At 40.3% G+C, this 13,904-nt stretch overlaps 2 protein-coding genes across 5 annotated transcripts in view; one reads left to right on the plus strand and one right to left on the minus strand.

Annotated features, from left to right (window-relative positions):
• Window positions 1–9,826, plus strand: part of SOS1 (SOS Ras/Rac guanine nucleotide exchange factor 1) — a 40,934-nt gene extending 31,108 nt beyond the window's left edge. Inside the window, exons 18-22 of the mRNA XM_083604884.1 lie at window positions 944–1,116; window positions 1,407–1,523; window positions 1,670–1,934; window positions 2,578–2,696; window positions 4,396–9,826. Of these exons, the coding sequence (XP_083461010.1) occupies window positions 944–1,116; window positions 1,407–1,523; window positions 1,670–1,934; window positions 2,578–2,696; window positions 4,396–4,890 (1,169 nt within the window). The 3' untranslated portion in view covers window positions 4,891–9,826. The remainder of the gene's footprint in view (window positions 1–943; window positions 1,117–1,406; window positions 1,524–1,669; window positions 1,935–2,577; window positions 2,697–4,395) is intronic.
• Window positions 9,827–11,144: 1,318 nt separating this feature from the next.
• The window catches only part of ARHGEF33 (Rho guanine nucleotide exchange factor 33), a 28,528-nt gene continuing 25,768 nt past the window's right edge, over window positions 11,145–13,904 (minus strand). For all 4 annotated transcript variants that reach the window (XM_083605083.1, XM_083605085.1, XM_083605082.1 and 1 more), the window contains exon 16: window positions 11,145–12,996. In XM_083605083.1, coding sequence (XP_083461209.1) covers window positions 12,859–12,996 — 138 coding nt within the window. In that variant the 3' untranslated portion in view covers window positions 11,145–12,858. The remainder of the gene's footprint in view (window positions 12,997–13,904) is intronic.

Here is a 13,904-nt window from a genome sequence, read left to right on the forward strand (position 1 = left end):
GTCTAGAAGTCAGTGAAGGGTGATGGAGCTGGAGGAGTGAAAGTCATGGATAGATACAAAAAAAGATATAAGAATGGAGAGAGAAGAAACTTGGAGACCTTTGAAGGTAAGGGGAAAGAAGGGAAGTAGGGTCACTCCATTCGCTCTAATGAGAGACCTCCAGTCTTTCAGCCTTTCTCTCCTTCAGCACTTACCTAGCAGCAGCCATTTTATCGGGCTGCAGAGCAGAGAGAGAGAAGGGAAGCAGGGCCATTTCATCCTCCTTTCCCTGAACAGTTTAAACCTCAGCTGGTTGTTATAAGAACACCATAACCTGTCCTGGTACCTGCTTCACCCGCTCCATCCCCTCCTCCTTTTTCATTCTATGTTAGGTCTGATGCATTGGGGGGAGGGTGGATAGACTGTCTTTTAAAAATTATTATTGAGTGAGAGCCTTTCAGATGAAGAGCTGGTAGAATGGCAGGTAAAAAACAAACAAACGAGGATGAGATTCAAAGAGGGTGGTTGGGTGCATGCTGTGAGTCTGGAAACTAGTAACAAAAAGCTGAGGAAAGGGTTAGGGGGCACTGTGGAGTTTTGAAGGAGGATGTGGAGGTGGGTACAGAGGCAGGTGATAAAAGGTGTAGCTTGCCATTAGAATGACTTGGTCACAAACAGGCATTAAGTGGGCAGTGCCCTTCAGCCACCATCCAAGGTTAGTTAACCATGTGTTGAGATGAAGCCCAAACTTCGTTTCACCCCAGGTAAGTAGCAGCAGCAAGGCCAGCAGACACATTTGCTTGGAGGAGAGGAGATCAGGAATCCTTTTGTTGGATCTCCAGAAAAATTTTAAGTGCATAATTCAACCATCCCAAAGCCTTTGTAGCTCTAACCTTAATTCTAGTTTTCCATTGAAAGACCATAACCATTTTATAGCTGCAATTTTTTTGGATGTTAATTGTAGGAATTTATTTAACAAACATCTTGAAAACGGAAGAAGGCAATCCTGAATTTCTCAAACGACACGGGAAAGAACTTATCAATTTCAGTAAGCGGAGGAAGGTGGCTGAAATAACAGGGGAGATCCAACAGTACCAAAACCAGCCATACTGCCTAAGAGGAGAAGCTGATATCAGAGTAAGTAGGGTTTTTTGCTCTTCCAGGTTCAGCTTCCTTTTAGTGGTCATGAGGAAATGCTTATACTGTTGGCTGAAGCTCCTTTGCTGACCAGGGTATTGTGCTGATTATATTACATCTGAATTTATTTTCAGCCCTTAGACTGGTTCCCAACTCTACAGTTCTTTTATTTCTCAATTATCAACTTCTAGAGCATGTCCTCATCAAATAAGAGTTGATTTTAATCTGGTTTTGCTGTTCAGCAGATCTGTCGATTCTGTGTTAATCTTTCTGAATATTTTGGGTTTCAGAAATTTTTTGAAAATCTGAATCCAATGGGAAATAGCATGGAAAAAGAGTTTGCAGATTATCTGTTCAACAAGTCTCTAGAAATAGAGCCACGTAACGTCAAGCCACCCCCAAGATTTGTGAGTATTTAGATTTCTCAGTTAATGTATGCTATAAAATACAGTTAGAGCTGCACAAACTTTTTAAAAGAAAAAAAAGTAAGTAATTTTACAGTCAAAACTATCAGTGTTCTTCATATAAACAGTGGTTTTGGTTTTCTGTGCAGCCCAAAAAGTATACCTATTCTCTCAAATCTCCGGGTGTTCGTCCATCAAACCCAAGACCAGGCACCATGAGACACCCTACACCTCTGCAACAGGAGCCAAGAAAAATCAGTTACAGTCGTGTCCCTGAGAGTGAAACAGAAAGTGCTGCTTCTGCACCAAACTCTCCAAGAACACCTCTCACCCCACCTCCACCATCGTCCACTTCCAGCACCACAGATGTCTGCAGTGTCTTTGACTCTGATCCCTCCACCCCTTTTCATTCAAGTAGGTGCTCTAGCAAGGATTGGCCTATTCTCCTTTTTAAGTAGTTTGGCCTGTGTCGCATGTGACCATGTTTTCTGATACTGCTGTTATGTGCCAAACCACAGGAAATAGTTTAGTTGATGTATTTTGAAAACGGTTTTCTTAAATTTGATTGAATTCAAACCATGATTGAAAAGGGAAAACTGAGATGTACTGTTTTAAGTGAATGCCTTGTTTGCTGTTTGTACGGGGTGAGTCCTTTAAAAGAGGGCCCGTGGATACAGAGTACACATGTTCCACAGGGCCTCTTTTAAAAGACTCACCCTGTACATGGCAGGATGCTAGTAACAGTGACAATTATTTTATTTTCTTAATTCATTTTGTTTGTTTCTTGGCCTTTATCAATCCATGGTCCAAGGGCATGTTAAAACATAAGATACAACACTAAGAATACCACAGCAGCTCTTTGGCTTAAGCTGCTTTGTTTTGTTTGTGAAAAGAAATCCTGATTCCTCAGGAACTTAGCAGAAGGAGGCTTATAAATAAGAGGCATACCTTTTATATGCTGTATTGTACTTCGTGTGTTTAGAATTTACTGTTAAAGTACTAGAAAAGTAGAAAAATTCAAATGAGATGGATAATAGAATTTTTCATACACTTTCAGGGTCAGCTTCTGTGTCTTCCATAACTTTTCCAAAAAGCTCAGATGAAATTACCGTTCCCCCTCCTATTCCTCCCCGGAGACGTCCAGAATCTGCTCCTGCTGAATCTTCTCCTTCAAAGGTAATTTCACCGCATTTCTCTCTGCAGGAACAGTGAGATGAAAATACAGTGGAGAGGGAGAGCCTGCTGTCACTGCCACCCCACAACCTTTAAAGACAAAAGACCACTAGTGTGTGCCTCCCCACAGAGGAAGCAGTTTATTCCGCCTTTTAAAATAAATGGAGCTTCAGATTTACAATCTAGTTTCATTTAATTCTTATACATGTTGACAGCAAAAGTTAACATTCACTGGGAGGAAAACATTCTGGGTTTTTTATGCACCACCTATAATCTATAATGATAAATGAGTTTGGCTTATTTTAATGTTAATGTAAAGGCACAGCATGAATGGGCTATTTAAAGCTGCTTCAGTGTTTCCATACCCACTCCCACCTCCTGGAGCTCCTGGAGCTCTGGTTCCTGCAGTTTCAGTTTTAAGTGGCTGTTTTAAAAAAGGTAGGGATCCTGCTGCCGTACTCACAACTAGCAGCTTTAAGAAAGTTAAAAAAAGAAGACCCAATAAGGTATGCGCCTGCAAAAACAATGGGAGGACTAGTTTGGGTCCCATCCAAATGGATAACCTTTTTTTTAAGAGGAAGGGAGGGGGAACAATAATGACTTTAGTAAAAAATAAAATTTCTGGTTGCCACTGTAGTGGTGTAGTGGTTAAGAGCGGTAGTCTCGTAATCTGGGGAACCAGGTTTGCGTCTCCGCTTCTCCACATGCAGCTGCTGGGTGACCTTGGGCCAGTCACACTTCTTTGAAGTCTCTCAGCCCCACTCACCTCACAGAGTGTTTGTTGTGGGGGAGGAAGGGAAAGGAGAATGTTAGCCGCTTTGAGACTCCTTAAAGGCAGTGAAAGGCAGGATATCAAATCCAAACTCCTCTTCTTCTTCTAAAGGGCTCCCATCTCCTGTGCTGGATCTCCTACCTATCCAACCCGATTCTGTTTCCTCTTCCCATCTCTTGCTTCTGGAAGAGATGTGGGCAATAGAGAAGAGTCTGACAACCCTCTCTTATTTCCCCCTCCCCCCTCACACACACCCCTTCTCCTTTATATGGGCATCCAGCTTTTGTCCTCTGTTGGAATCTTGTTGTAGGAGCACTCCTAGAAGGAAGATGAAATGAAAGCCTTTAGACCAGAGGTAGCTAAACCCTTCTGGCCAGAAGGCCACAGTCATCCTCTAGGGGCCACATGCCAGCAGTGCAGCTGGCCATCCCACACTCTCTTGTGCATACTCTCACAGGCAGGCAGGTAGGCACCTAGCCCCTCCTCTTCCATGCCGATCAGCTGAGGACTAGGTGTCATTGCCCCCGTTGCTCAAATGATCATTCCAGAGACAAATTTGAAGGGGTGGGCAGTTGTCTCCTCCATCACAGCACTGCGCTTTGCACACCCAACTTTTTCCTTTTGCTGCTGCTACCAAAATTGGTAGGTTCTTTTGGGTAGTAGATAATGTCTACAACCCAAGGATTGGCCATTCCTGCTTTGGGCTTTCTCTAATCCTTTGAAGATAATTCATATTAGACATGCTGTGTGGGTTCTTTCTACTCTGAAAGAGAACAACCTGTATTGGGTAATTCTCTCAACTCACCTCTGCAGGTGGAATTAGTCCAAAGTGTCTTCGCCCTCTTTTGTGAGGTACCATCTTGGCATATTTGTTCCCCAGTGCAACATTGAGGTCTTTGAATTATATACTAACAAATCTTTATATTTCAGATTTCTTCTGCACATCTGGACAGCCCACCAGCAATCCCTCCTCGGCAGCCGACATCAAAAATCTATTCACCGAGATACTCGGTGCCAGACAGGACCTCCATCTCTGACCCCCCAGAAAGCCCACCTGTATTGCCACCTCGAGAACCTGTACGAACTCCTGATGTTTTCTCTAGTTCACCTCTCCATCTCCAGCCACCACCCTTAGGCAGAAAAAGTGAACTGGGCAACACTTTCTTTCCCAACAGTCCGTCTCCATTTACTCCGCCTCCCCCCCAGACACCTTCTCCTCACGTTGTCCGGAGGCATTTGCCATCACCTCCTTTGATACCCCAAGATACGGACCTCCATTCTGTTGCTGGGCCACCTGTTCCTCCTCGGCAAAGCACTTCTCAACATATCCCAAAGCTTCCTCCAAAAACTTACAAAAGGGAGCCCACGCATCCATTGATGCATCGTGATGGACCCCCTTTGCTGGAGAATGCCCACTCCACCTGAATTCTCCCTTGTGCTCGAGAGAGAATGCTTTCCCTGGTGCCATGTCTGTTGCTGGCAATAGATGCACTGTACCTTGTGGGCACCAAGGAGTTGAGCTGTGTTGCTCCTAACACTAAAGACTCTACGTTTGATATTTGGTGTACAAGAAGAAGAAGAAAGAATCTTAATAACAGGCCCCTTATCGTGAATAAACTGTTGCTGTTTGTTAGTATAGTATGCAGGGCCCTGTTCTAAAGTCAGTGGACACCTGAATGTACCAGAAATCAGATTTGCAGATCTCTTTGGGCCAATAAGCAGACATTGTGCTTTGTGTAATGTCCTGTGAGGGATAAAATGCATAGTCCTGTATTCATCTGTCCACCATGATGTAAGTTCTTGGAGTAAAAATATTATGCACTTTTTAAAAAAAGAATCTCAAACAGGGAACTTGATAGGCTTCTTAATTTTCTTTTGTTTTATTCCCTGCTTTCAAATCATGAACTGGACTGTGAGGAAGATCTGTGGTACTGAACTGAACCAACATAGAGCTAAGACATAGCACCGTACTGCAGTCCTGTTTACAAACTGTTACTAGTAAATACATGGGTACCTAGGCTTCACCAAAGAGGTACTTTCCTCCTCCTTTATGAATATTATGGTGCCAGTTCAAAAAGAATTTTTTGCCAGTAAACAGAATGCCTAACTTTTAACCGCCTTTAAACAAATGAGATTTAAGTCTTATATGAATGACACCAATGATGCAAACTGCAAAACAATGCTATTGTCAGAGTTGAATCTGTTTCTCCATTTAGAAGACTGTTAAATCTAGACTAGGTTAGGTCTTCATTTTAAGGTTTACTGATAACCCACTTAATGGCTGGTAGTGCAACATCTTTGAGACTATGCCATGAAAATGCAAAAGATGATCCGCTGGCCATATTCCCTAGTTATCACCATGTTTTAACTAGCAGTAGGTAGATGAATAATCAGCACCCATAGAATTGCCTTGTAGTTGCATAAATAAATCATATGTATATAGTGAATGTTGCATAAATATACTTGCAAATTGTTTTTAATTTAATTGAAATAAAGATACAGATATTTTGTCTGGCTGACATATATTAAATTATTGCATTTCTAAATGTACATTTCAGTTTAAAGCACTGAGGAGGAGACACATGCTGTGGTACACACCTCTCTTTCTTGCTCATTGTTTTAGTCTGTAAAGAAAAAATTTAGAAGAAATCCAAGGTTTGGCATGTGAAATAAATGTGTGTTAGGGGTGATTTGGAAGTGAACATCTGTGTGCTTAACGTGGATCTCAAGCATATAATACAGTTCAGAATTCCAAACTCTGTTTAACTTCTTAAACCTTGAAACTGATCTTGACCGTGTCAGAAATGTTTGAAAGAAAATAATCTACATGAATATTTTGCCTTGGATTATCCATAGACCTGTGAATTGCGCTTCTGATTCTTGTACTGTGATAGTAATGCATGCCACTTATTGAAGATATTTTAATCCTTTCTACTACACTAGGACTTGTGAATGGTGCAGTATTGTATCCTTAGTTGCTAAGACTCTTATAGGATGTTTTCTCCTTGGCAAAACCAAAATACATTTCGGTAATCTAGAAAGCCATGTCACTGGAACAGTGATGGCAGAGGACCGTATCACCATGAAAGCCTACTGTTCTAAGACACTTCTACAGCATTATGTAGTGTGGTCTTTGCATTTCAGGAAAACGTTCATTTAACCTGCATTAAATGGATCCTTCTTAACATGTACGATATGCAGAAACAAAAGGGCATTCTGAGATAAAAATTTGTATAATGCTAGCCTATGACAAGTGTTAAGTTGAGCCCAGCTGAGGGTTAGAGATACTTTAAAATGACTGAACTTGCTAAGGGAAAGCTGAGAAACTGCTCCTTACTTAAATACATTTTTTGTCTTGTAACACTGTCCATAAGAACTTTAAAATACTGCAGATGATATTACGCCCACCTGAGCCAACTAGGAAAAACACTCTAATGTTGTTTCTCCAGGCTCTGCCTACAGAGTGAAAGTTCCCTAATCAATCCACTCCAGAAGAAAGTGGGAGCAGGATTATAGTTTGATAAATCCATTTAGCATTTGCAAGCAGCAACGTTTTGTACAGATCTGTCTTATTCTTGTTTTGAGTGTGAAAATGATGTTCACTTAATATTTCCAGCAGCCCCTTAGTTGCTAAGATTATCATGCTTGATACAACCCAGATACTTTGATAATTAAGCAGTATACAAACAGTTTAAATAAATAAAATACTTAATCCAAGATGACGAAAGAATTGGCTTAAGCCAGTTAAGAGAAACTAAGTTATTTGTTCCATTGAGGCTATCTGTCAGCTTCATGGTCTCTTATGGTAGCTGAAGTAAAATATTTAGGTCAGCAGAACTTATAAAAAGTGCAAATTTTAAATCTGTGTGTGCAAAATTTCCCCAAATCCCCTGAAGTGGATGTTGTACATGTGCAAAGTGTGTGTAATTCTTCAGGCCTCTTGTTTAACATAATCGACTTTCATTGTGTTAAATGTGCTGTGTTTTTAAGCACTGAAAATGTTTGATTAGAATTACTTTGTGCTCACCCAAAACATCTGTTATGCAGTTCATAGAATCATAGAATTTTAGAGTTGGAAGGGATCCTGAGGGTCATCTAGACCACCCCCTGCAATGCCCAATGTGGGGCTCAAACCCACAAACCCTGACATTAAGAGTCTCATGATTTTACCAACTGAGCTATCCCACCTTTTGATGTTCTACAAGAAGTGGCGAGCTTTTTCAGAAGTAAACTTCACTGCATATTTCAAAATCCATCCCAATGAGTTGCTAGAATATTCCCCATAAAAAACTACTTTGTATAATTTTAGTACGTCAATCAAGAGTTTGGAAAGTCGCAAAGTAGGAAAGGAAATAAACTTTTTGGGGTCAAATATTTGTGTATGCAGACTTCTGACTTACATAGAACTCTTCACCAGACCATCTAAAACACTATTTTTCAATATCTGTTTGTATAGGAGTATAAACCCCATAGAAATGATGTTACATAACTGAACATCAGGAAGAACGGAGAGGTATCCAAGTACTGGTTATATAGAACCAAGTGGTTGACATACAGTTCACCCAGACTTGGAAATAAAAATTTGTTCCGCTAGCAAATTGGCTATTAGAGGTTGATAGTAAACTGCCTTTTCACTCTCTGGAAGTAATGTGCCAACTGCAGTATAATAAATAAAGTGGGAGGGAAATCTTGAGAGCCTGTAAGCAGGAAGTTGATGCCCATGTTTTGACCTTGCCATGCTACAGAGTGGGATTTTTTTCATTTTGCCATGTCTTGCTGCTGCTTGCTGTCATACACACACGCGCCTGTAAGTTGCTCAAATTTAACTCATGGGTTGGTTGGTTTTTCCATTTTAAACTCTACCTTAGAATTTGAGTAGGTTTGCAAATTAGTCGTGTCTGCTACATTTAAAATTGACTGAGATCCAAATCGGCATGCACATACCTGGGCTTTTTTAACCATCACCCCTCATACCACTGTAGGCACTCCCTCCATTCCCTGAAAAGCCACTCTGTAGGGTGAGATGCAGAATTAGCACCTGTGCCGGGGTGCCTGGAGAATTTTTGGGTGTCTGTTTTTTTAAAAGAATAAGAAGAGGGAAGTAGTCTCCTAAGAAATTCAAAAAAGCATTATTTTGTTCCACCATGACTCCAAATAAAAATTGGCCTCACTGCTATGACAAAGGTAGGTGGCACTTAGAGACTAACATCTATTGAAGGTTAGTAGTGTTCAGTGTAGATGGAGCTGTTTGGGGTGGTTTTGATTGGAGCTGGATAAGTTCCTGAATGGTTTTTGTTGAAACGTGTCAGCTTGTCTGAATGTTTTCTCGTCATTGTGTCTTGCCTGCTTGCTGTTCAGTGTACAAAAAAAATGCACAAATTAAATCCTTGCTATTCCCTACATTTTTGGTGGTTGAAAGGGAGGAGCTTGCTGTAATATAAAACCAGTTTTTAATTAACAGTGGGGGAGGGGAGAAATAAACAAGGCAACCTCTTTGGATGTTTTCTCTCTGGTGCAAGAGGTAACTCACATACAGCTGCTGTAAATTGTGCTCTTAAACTGATCAGTGATCACTTCCATACTTATTGAAGAGCTAAATAATTTTTCTCTGCTAATGAAATGTAAATGCAGGCCTATTGCTGATGAAAGGTATTAAGCCAAAAGCACTTGGGTTTTTTGGGATGAATTTTCATGCCTTATTTGCCATTAATTTTGTTACTTTAAAACAAAAAACCTTAAAGTGCATATTTTTTTCTGTCAACTGTGAGCAAATTCCCCTTTTGCCTTTAACAGCAAAACAGTGCATTAAGCAGTCAGTTGCTGCAGAATTGCACATCGAGACCTTTGTAAAACAGTAATGTACCCAGGCAAAAGGGGGGGAACTTGTGCCAGATGTGTATGCAACTTTCAGTAGCTGCCAAATGTGCCTTTTAAAAAAAATATGGGTTCTTTTTTTCTGAAACACGGTAGATTCTCTTGTTGGTCGCATTTCTTATTTGGCCAATTTAGAAACCAAACTTTCTGTTTCTCTATGTACAGGTTTGTGTTTTTGATGAATTCTAATAATTTGTATATTTAAAACGTATTGCCTTTTGTTTAATGGCATGGATACTTTGCTAAAATGGTTGAGAAGTTATGGCAGTCCAATCCAGCTGCGTTAAGGTTGAAGTGGTGATATCCTAAACTGGCAAATCTTATGGGCCTATGTGTGTACCTAATCATGTCTGTAGGTCAGCTTTGTATGCTATGTCTGCAATGGTATTCAGATTGCATTTAAAGTGAAAATTAATAGTGGCTGTTACTTTTTGGCATTCAAGAGATCTGTTCATAAAAAATAAATAAAAATGCCTTACATATCCTATAAGTGTTTATCCTTGTATATGTAAAAACTTAGGTCTGTGAGCCTGCTGCATTATTTTAATTTTGTTCCGTGTAGTGTTGTCCTATAATGATCAACCACAGTTAAGAGGTATCTGGATACCACGCAAAGGTTCAGATGCACTCCTAACACAGGAAGCAAATAAATTTACCACTGCAGAATAATTAAGTGCATAGGATGAGCTAAAGTTATACCATGCTATGCAAGTATTGACAATGTGGTTGCATTCTTCAGTAGTCTTGCTCCATCTGACCTCCAACTTGTTGCTAAACTGAGTATTTTGCTACATTGCTGTTACAGTAACTATTAATACTTAAACAATTGAGGTTAGATAGTCTGCAGGAAGAATGGATTTTTCTGGACATTTAAGCAATTTCTGCCTGGACACTGTTTTGAACTGCCAAATCTCAGCAATGTCCGGGAAAATTCCGGATGTATGGCAATTCTGGTACCGGTATTTATCTGAAATACTTAAATACTTAACAGTGTCTACATATGGAGATTCCTCCCACCACCACCCCAGTTATGATTTAGTCTCTTGTAGGCAACACAGCAGAAAAAAATTACTTGCAGTTGGTTTTAATAATAGTGGAAGGATAATCCTTTGTACATCCAGTTTCCTGAAATGGCCTGTTTGGTGTTGGACGTGTAAGAAAATACACGTTAGGAATAGCCATTTTCAAATCTAAAGGGTTGTCACATGGATGATGGAGCAAGCTTGTTTTCTCCTGCTCCAAAAGGTGGGACCTGAACTAATGGGTTCAAGCTGCAAGAAAGAAAATTTTGACTTAACATCAGGAAGATGGTTAGAGCTGTTCAGCAGTGGGCAGGCCCCCTCAGAAAGTGGTGAATCCTCTTGGATGTTTTTAAGCAGAGATTGGATGGCCCTCTGTCATGAATGCCTTAGTAGGGTTCCTGCATTGCAAGGGGTTGGACTAGATGACCCTTGAGTCCCTTCCAACTCTACAATTCAATGAGAAAGCGTGATTACCAGTTTATTGATTAATCTGGTACTTGTTACTGCTTTCCTTGGTCAGTTGCACACACTTATCTTCCTAAACATCTGCATGGGATATGAAGCCTTTGGACTGTTTCCAGTAGATACTTGTATACCTGTAACATAGGAAATTGACAGAAGCTTTTCTTCTTCCCAACTACTCTTAGCCCTGGCTGTAAATCAGGAGTATAACCAAGAATATATAAATTGTAGCATGAGAAGCAGCTTTTAGGCTCATGTTGGGATGCTCAGCAGCGCTTGTTCAAGGTACGGTAATTGTATTCTCAAGCAATACCCTTGGTCTGAATAATACAGCAAAGTTTATTTGAAACAAAATAAATACATGCCTAGACTATTAAGAAACCAGTCAAGTTCTCCTGGAGTTCCTCTCCCTCTTCTGAATATTCCCCACCACTTTTAAAATAAAATTGATTCTTCTGTGACATCTGTTTAGAAATTCAGATTCCACTGTAGCACCACTTTATATTTTTGGAGAAAGAACAGTGGAAGATCTGTTCTTTCAGCATCAATCCAACTGTATTTTAAAACAAGAACAATGTTGCATCATTAAAACAGACTAAGTTGTAAATCAGTTATTGCAGGAACTATAAACACACTTACCGGTACTTCCTGGCTACTCTTAAATCTGAGCCGTCCTAGAGATGGCAGCCAGATCCATCTAGGACCATGCAAAGATGCTTCCACATTTTGCTAGCTAATTAAAATGGTTGGGGTGGGTGGGTGGGTTGTAAAATGATGTAGTTCTTTATAGGTCCCTGTGTCCCACTTCTGTACTAGATGGTTCGTGCTCACCTCCATGATGTCTACTAGGGATGGTCACGTGACATCCCAAAACACATCAGTATACAGCGGTACCTTGGTTCTCAAACGCCTTGGTTCTCAAATGCCAAAAACCTGGAAGTAAGTGTTCCAGTTTTCGAACATTTTTTGGAAGTCAAACATCCAATGCAGTTGTTGGCTATTGTTTCAGGGGCACCTGCACCAATCAGAAGCTGCGCCTTGGTTTTGAACATTTTGGAAGTCAAACGGACTTCTGGAATGGATTAAGTTTGGCGCTTTTGTTTTTGCTATTTCTTTTGCGTTTTTGTTTTTGAAGCTTGCTTGGTTAATTTGTTTTTGTCACTGTGTGGAACCCAGTTCAGCTACTGACTGACTGATTGATTGATTGATTGTGTGACTGCAGAAATGGATAAAAGCAATACAAACAATGACTATCCTCAATGCAGTTAAGAAAAAAATTAATTTTAATTTTTATCCTCTACAATACTGTTTTATTTATTTTAGTACAGTACATATTGGTTTCATTTTCTAGATCAGTGGTCTTGTTAGATAGTAAAATTCATGTTAAATTGCTGTTTTAGGGTTTGTTTTTAAAAGTCTGGTACGGATTGATCCATTTTTCATTACTTTCTATAGGAAAGCGTGCCTTGGTTTTGGAACGGACTTCCGGAACGGATTAAGTTTGAGAACCAAGGTACCTCTGTACAGCCCTTATATCCTGCCTAATTATAATAAACATGTAGCAAAAGTGAAATAGCACACGTCTGGACTTTGTACGTAGAATGTCCTGATAAGAGATTCAGAAATATTGTGACATATACATCAATGACATCATACTACAATCTTCTATAACTGCGAGGCCCTTATTGCTTGATGGCAGCAATAAGGTAACAGTTGCGTGAGTGGCAAAATACCATATTTTCCAGTGTATAAGACTAGGTTTTCCCCCTAATAAATTATGTCAAAAATTAGGGGGCATCTTATACACGGATAGTGCTGGGGCCATTTTCTTAAGTCTGAGTCCCCCAAAATAGGGGATGTCTTATACATGGGGGCGTCTTATAGACGGAAAAATACGGTAAGCTTCTGACCCCCCGAGTCAGGATAAAATACTAGTTCCTAAAAAATTCAGGAGTTGGTTGTTTCTTCTTTTCAAGTGCCATAAGGCTGGTGTCTTAATTTTAAAATAAGCTAATTTTAAAATCAGATGTGTGTTTCATTTCTTTTTGAACAGCTTGCGGAAGGAACTGCGCAATCTCCCTTTCTGTTCTTGCCTTGGAGTGTGGCTGCTGAAAGAGGTTTGCTCATTGTCATCCCTATGAGAAAATCTGGTGTTGTCTTCTAAATGCATCTCCTGAAATGAAAAAAACAAGAATTTCACAAAGTTGTCCCGCAAAAATTATAAATGGCATTAAACAAATACAGATATAACAAACCCTTGTTTACAAGCCCCCATGCCTAAAAGCAGAACGACAAAGGCATCCTTGCCTTTGCACACTTGTCCTTATTTTCAGGTCTGTTTTGCATGGAGTGCTTCAAAAAAGTTTCATGTATTTCTTACAACTGCTCCCTTTCTTTTCCCCATGCGAATTGGTACTTCCATTAGCCTCGACAACTACAGGGATGCAGGCACTAACTGTTTCATGAAAACTGGATGCTGAGAGACTGCTTCACTCCAGAGCTATTTATATAGTACCTAAAAGTCAGTGTCTGCATTCAGTATGTCACAACTCAAACATGGCCCCAAAGGCACGGCTATGTAACCAGAGACAGTTTTGCACCACAATGGCTCCAATTGGACTGGGGATTCAAAGCATAGCTGTCAACTTTCAGATCTGAAAATAAGGGATCAGCAGCCTCACCTGTCTCGGGACGATATTTAACAATCCAGGATAGCAGCAGGAAACTGCGCTGGAATAAGGGAATTTCCCGCAAAAAAAAGGGAAGGTTGACAGCTATGATTCAAAGTAGGCTACACTATGGGGTAATGTATGCTGTGGGGCAGCCTGCTCTATGTTCACATTTTGTTCACAGTAAGAAAGTGGGCTGCTGAGATTTGTATTTTTTTCAGCTTTTCAACCCTGACTTCAAATGTAACAGTTTAAATAAACCATACACCGAGAAATCCACCTGCTTCAAATATCTCTAATACTTTGGTGGACTCTCCTGCATTGGAGTTTTCGAAGCAGAGCTATGTGACCCCAGCGCCAACCTTTGGAAGACATCTGAAAGCAGCTCTGTACAGTATCGCGAAGTTTTTGA

The sequence above is a fragment of the Podarcis filfolensis genome (genome assembly GCF_964270895.1).
Source record: "Podarcis filfolensis genome assembly, chromosome: 3".
NCBI lineage: Eukaryota > Metazoa > Chordata > Lepidosauria > Squamata > Lacertidae > Podarcis > Podarcis filfolensis.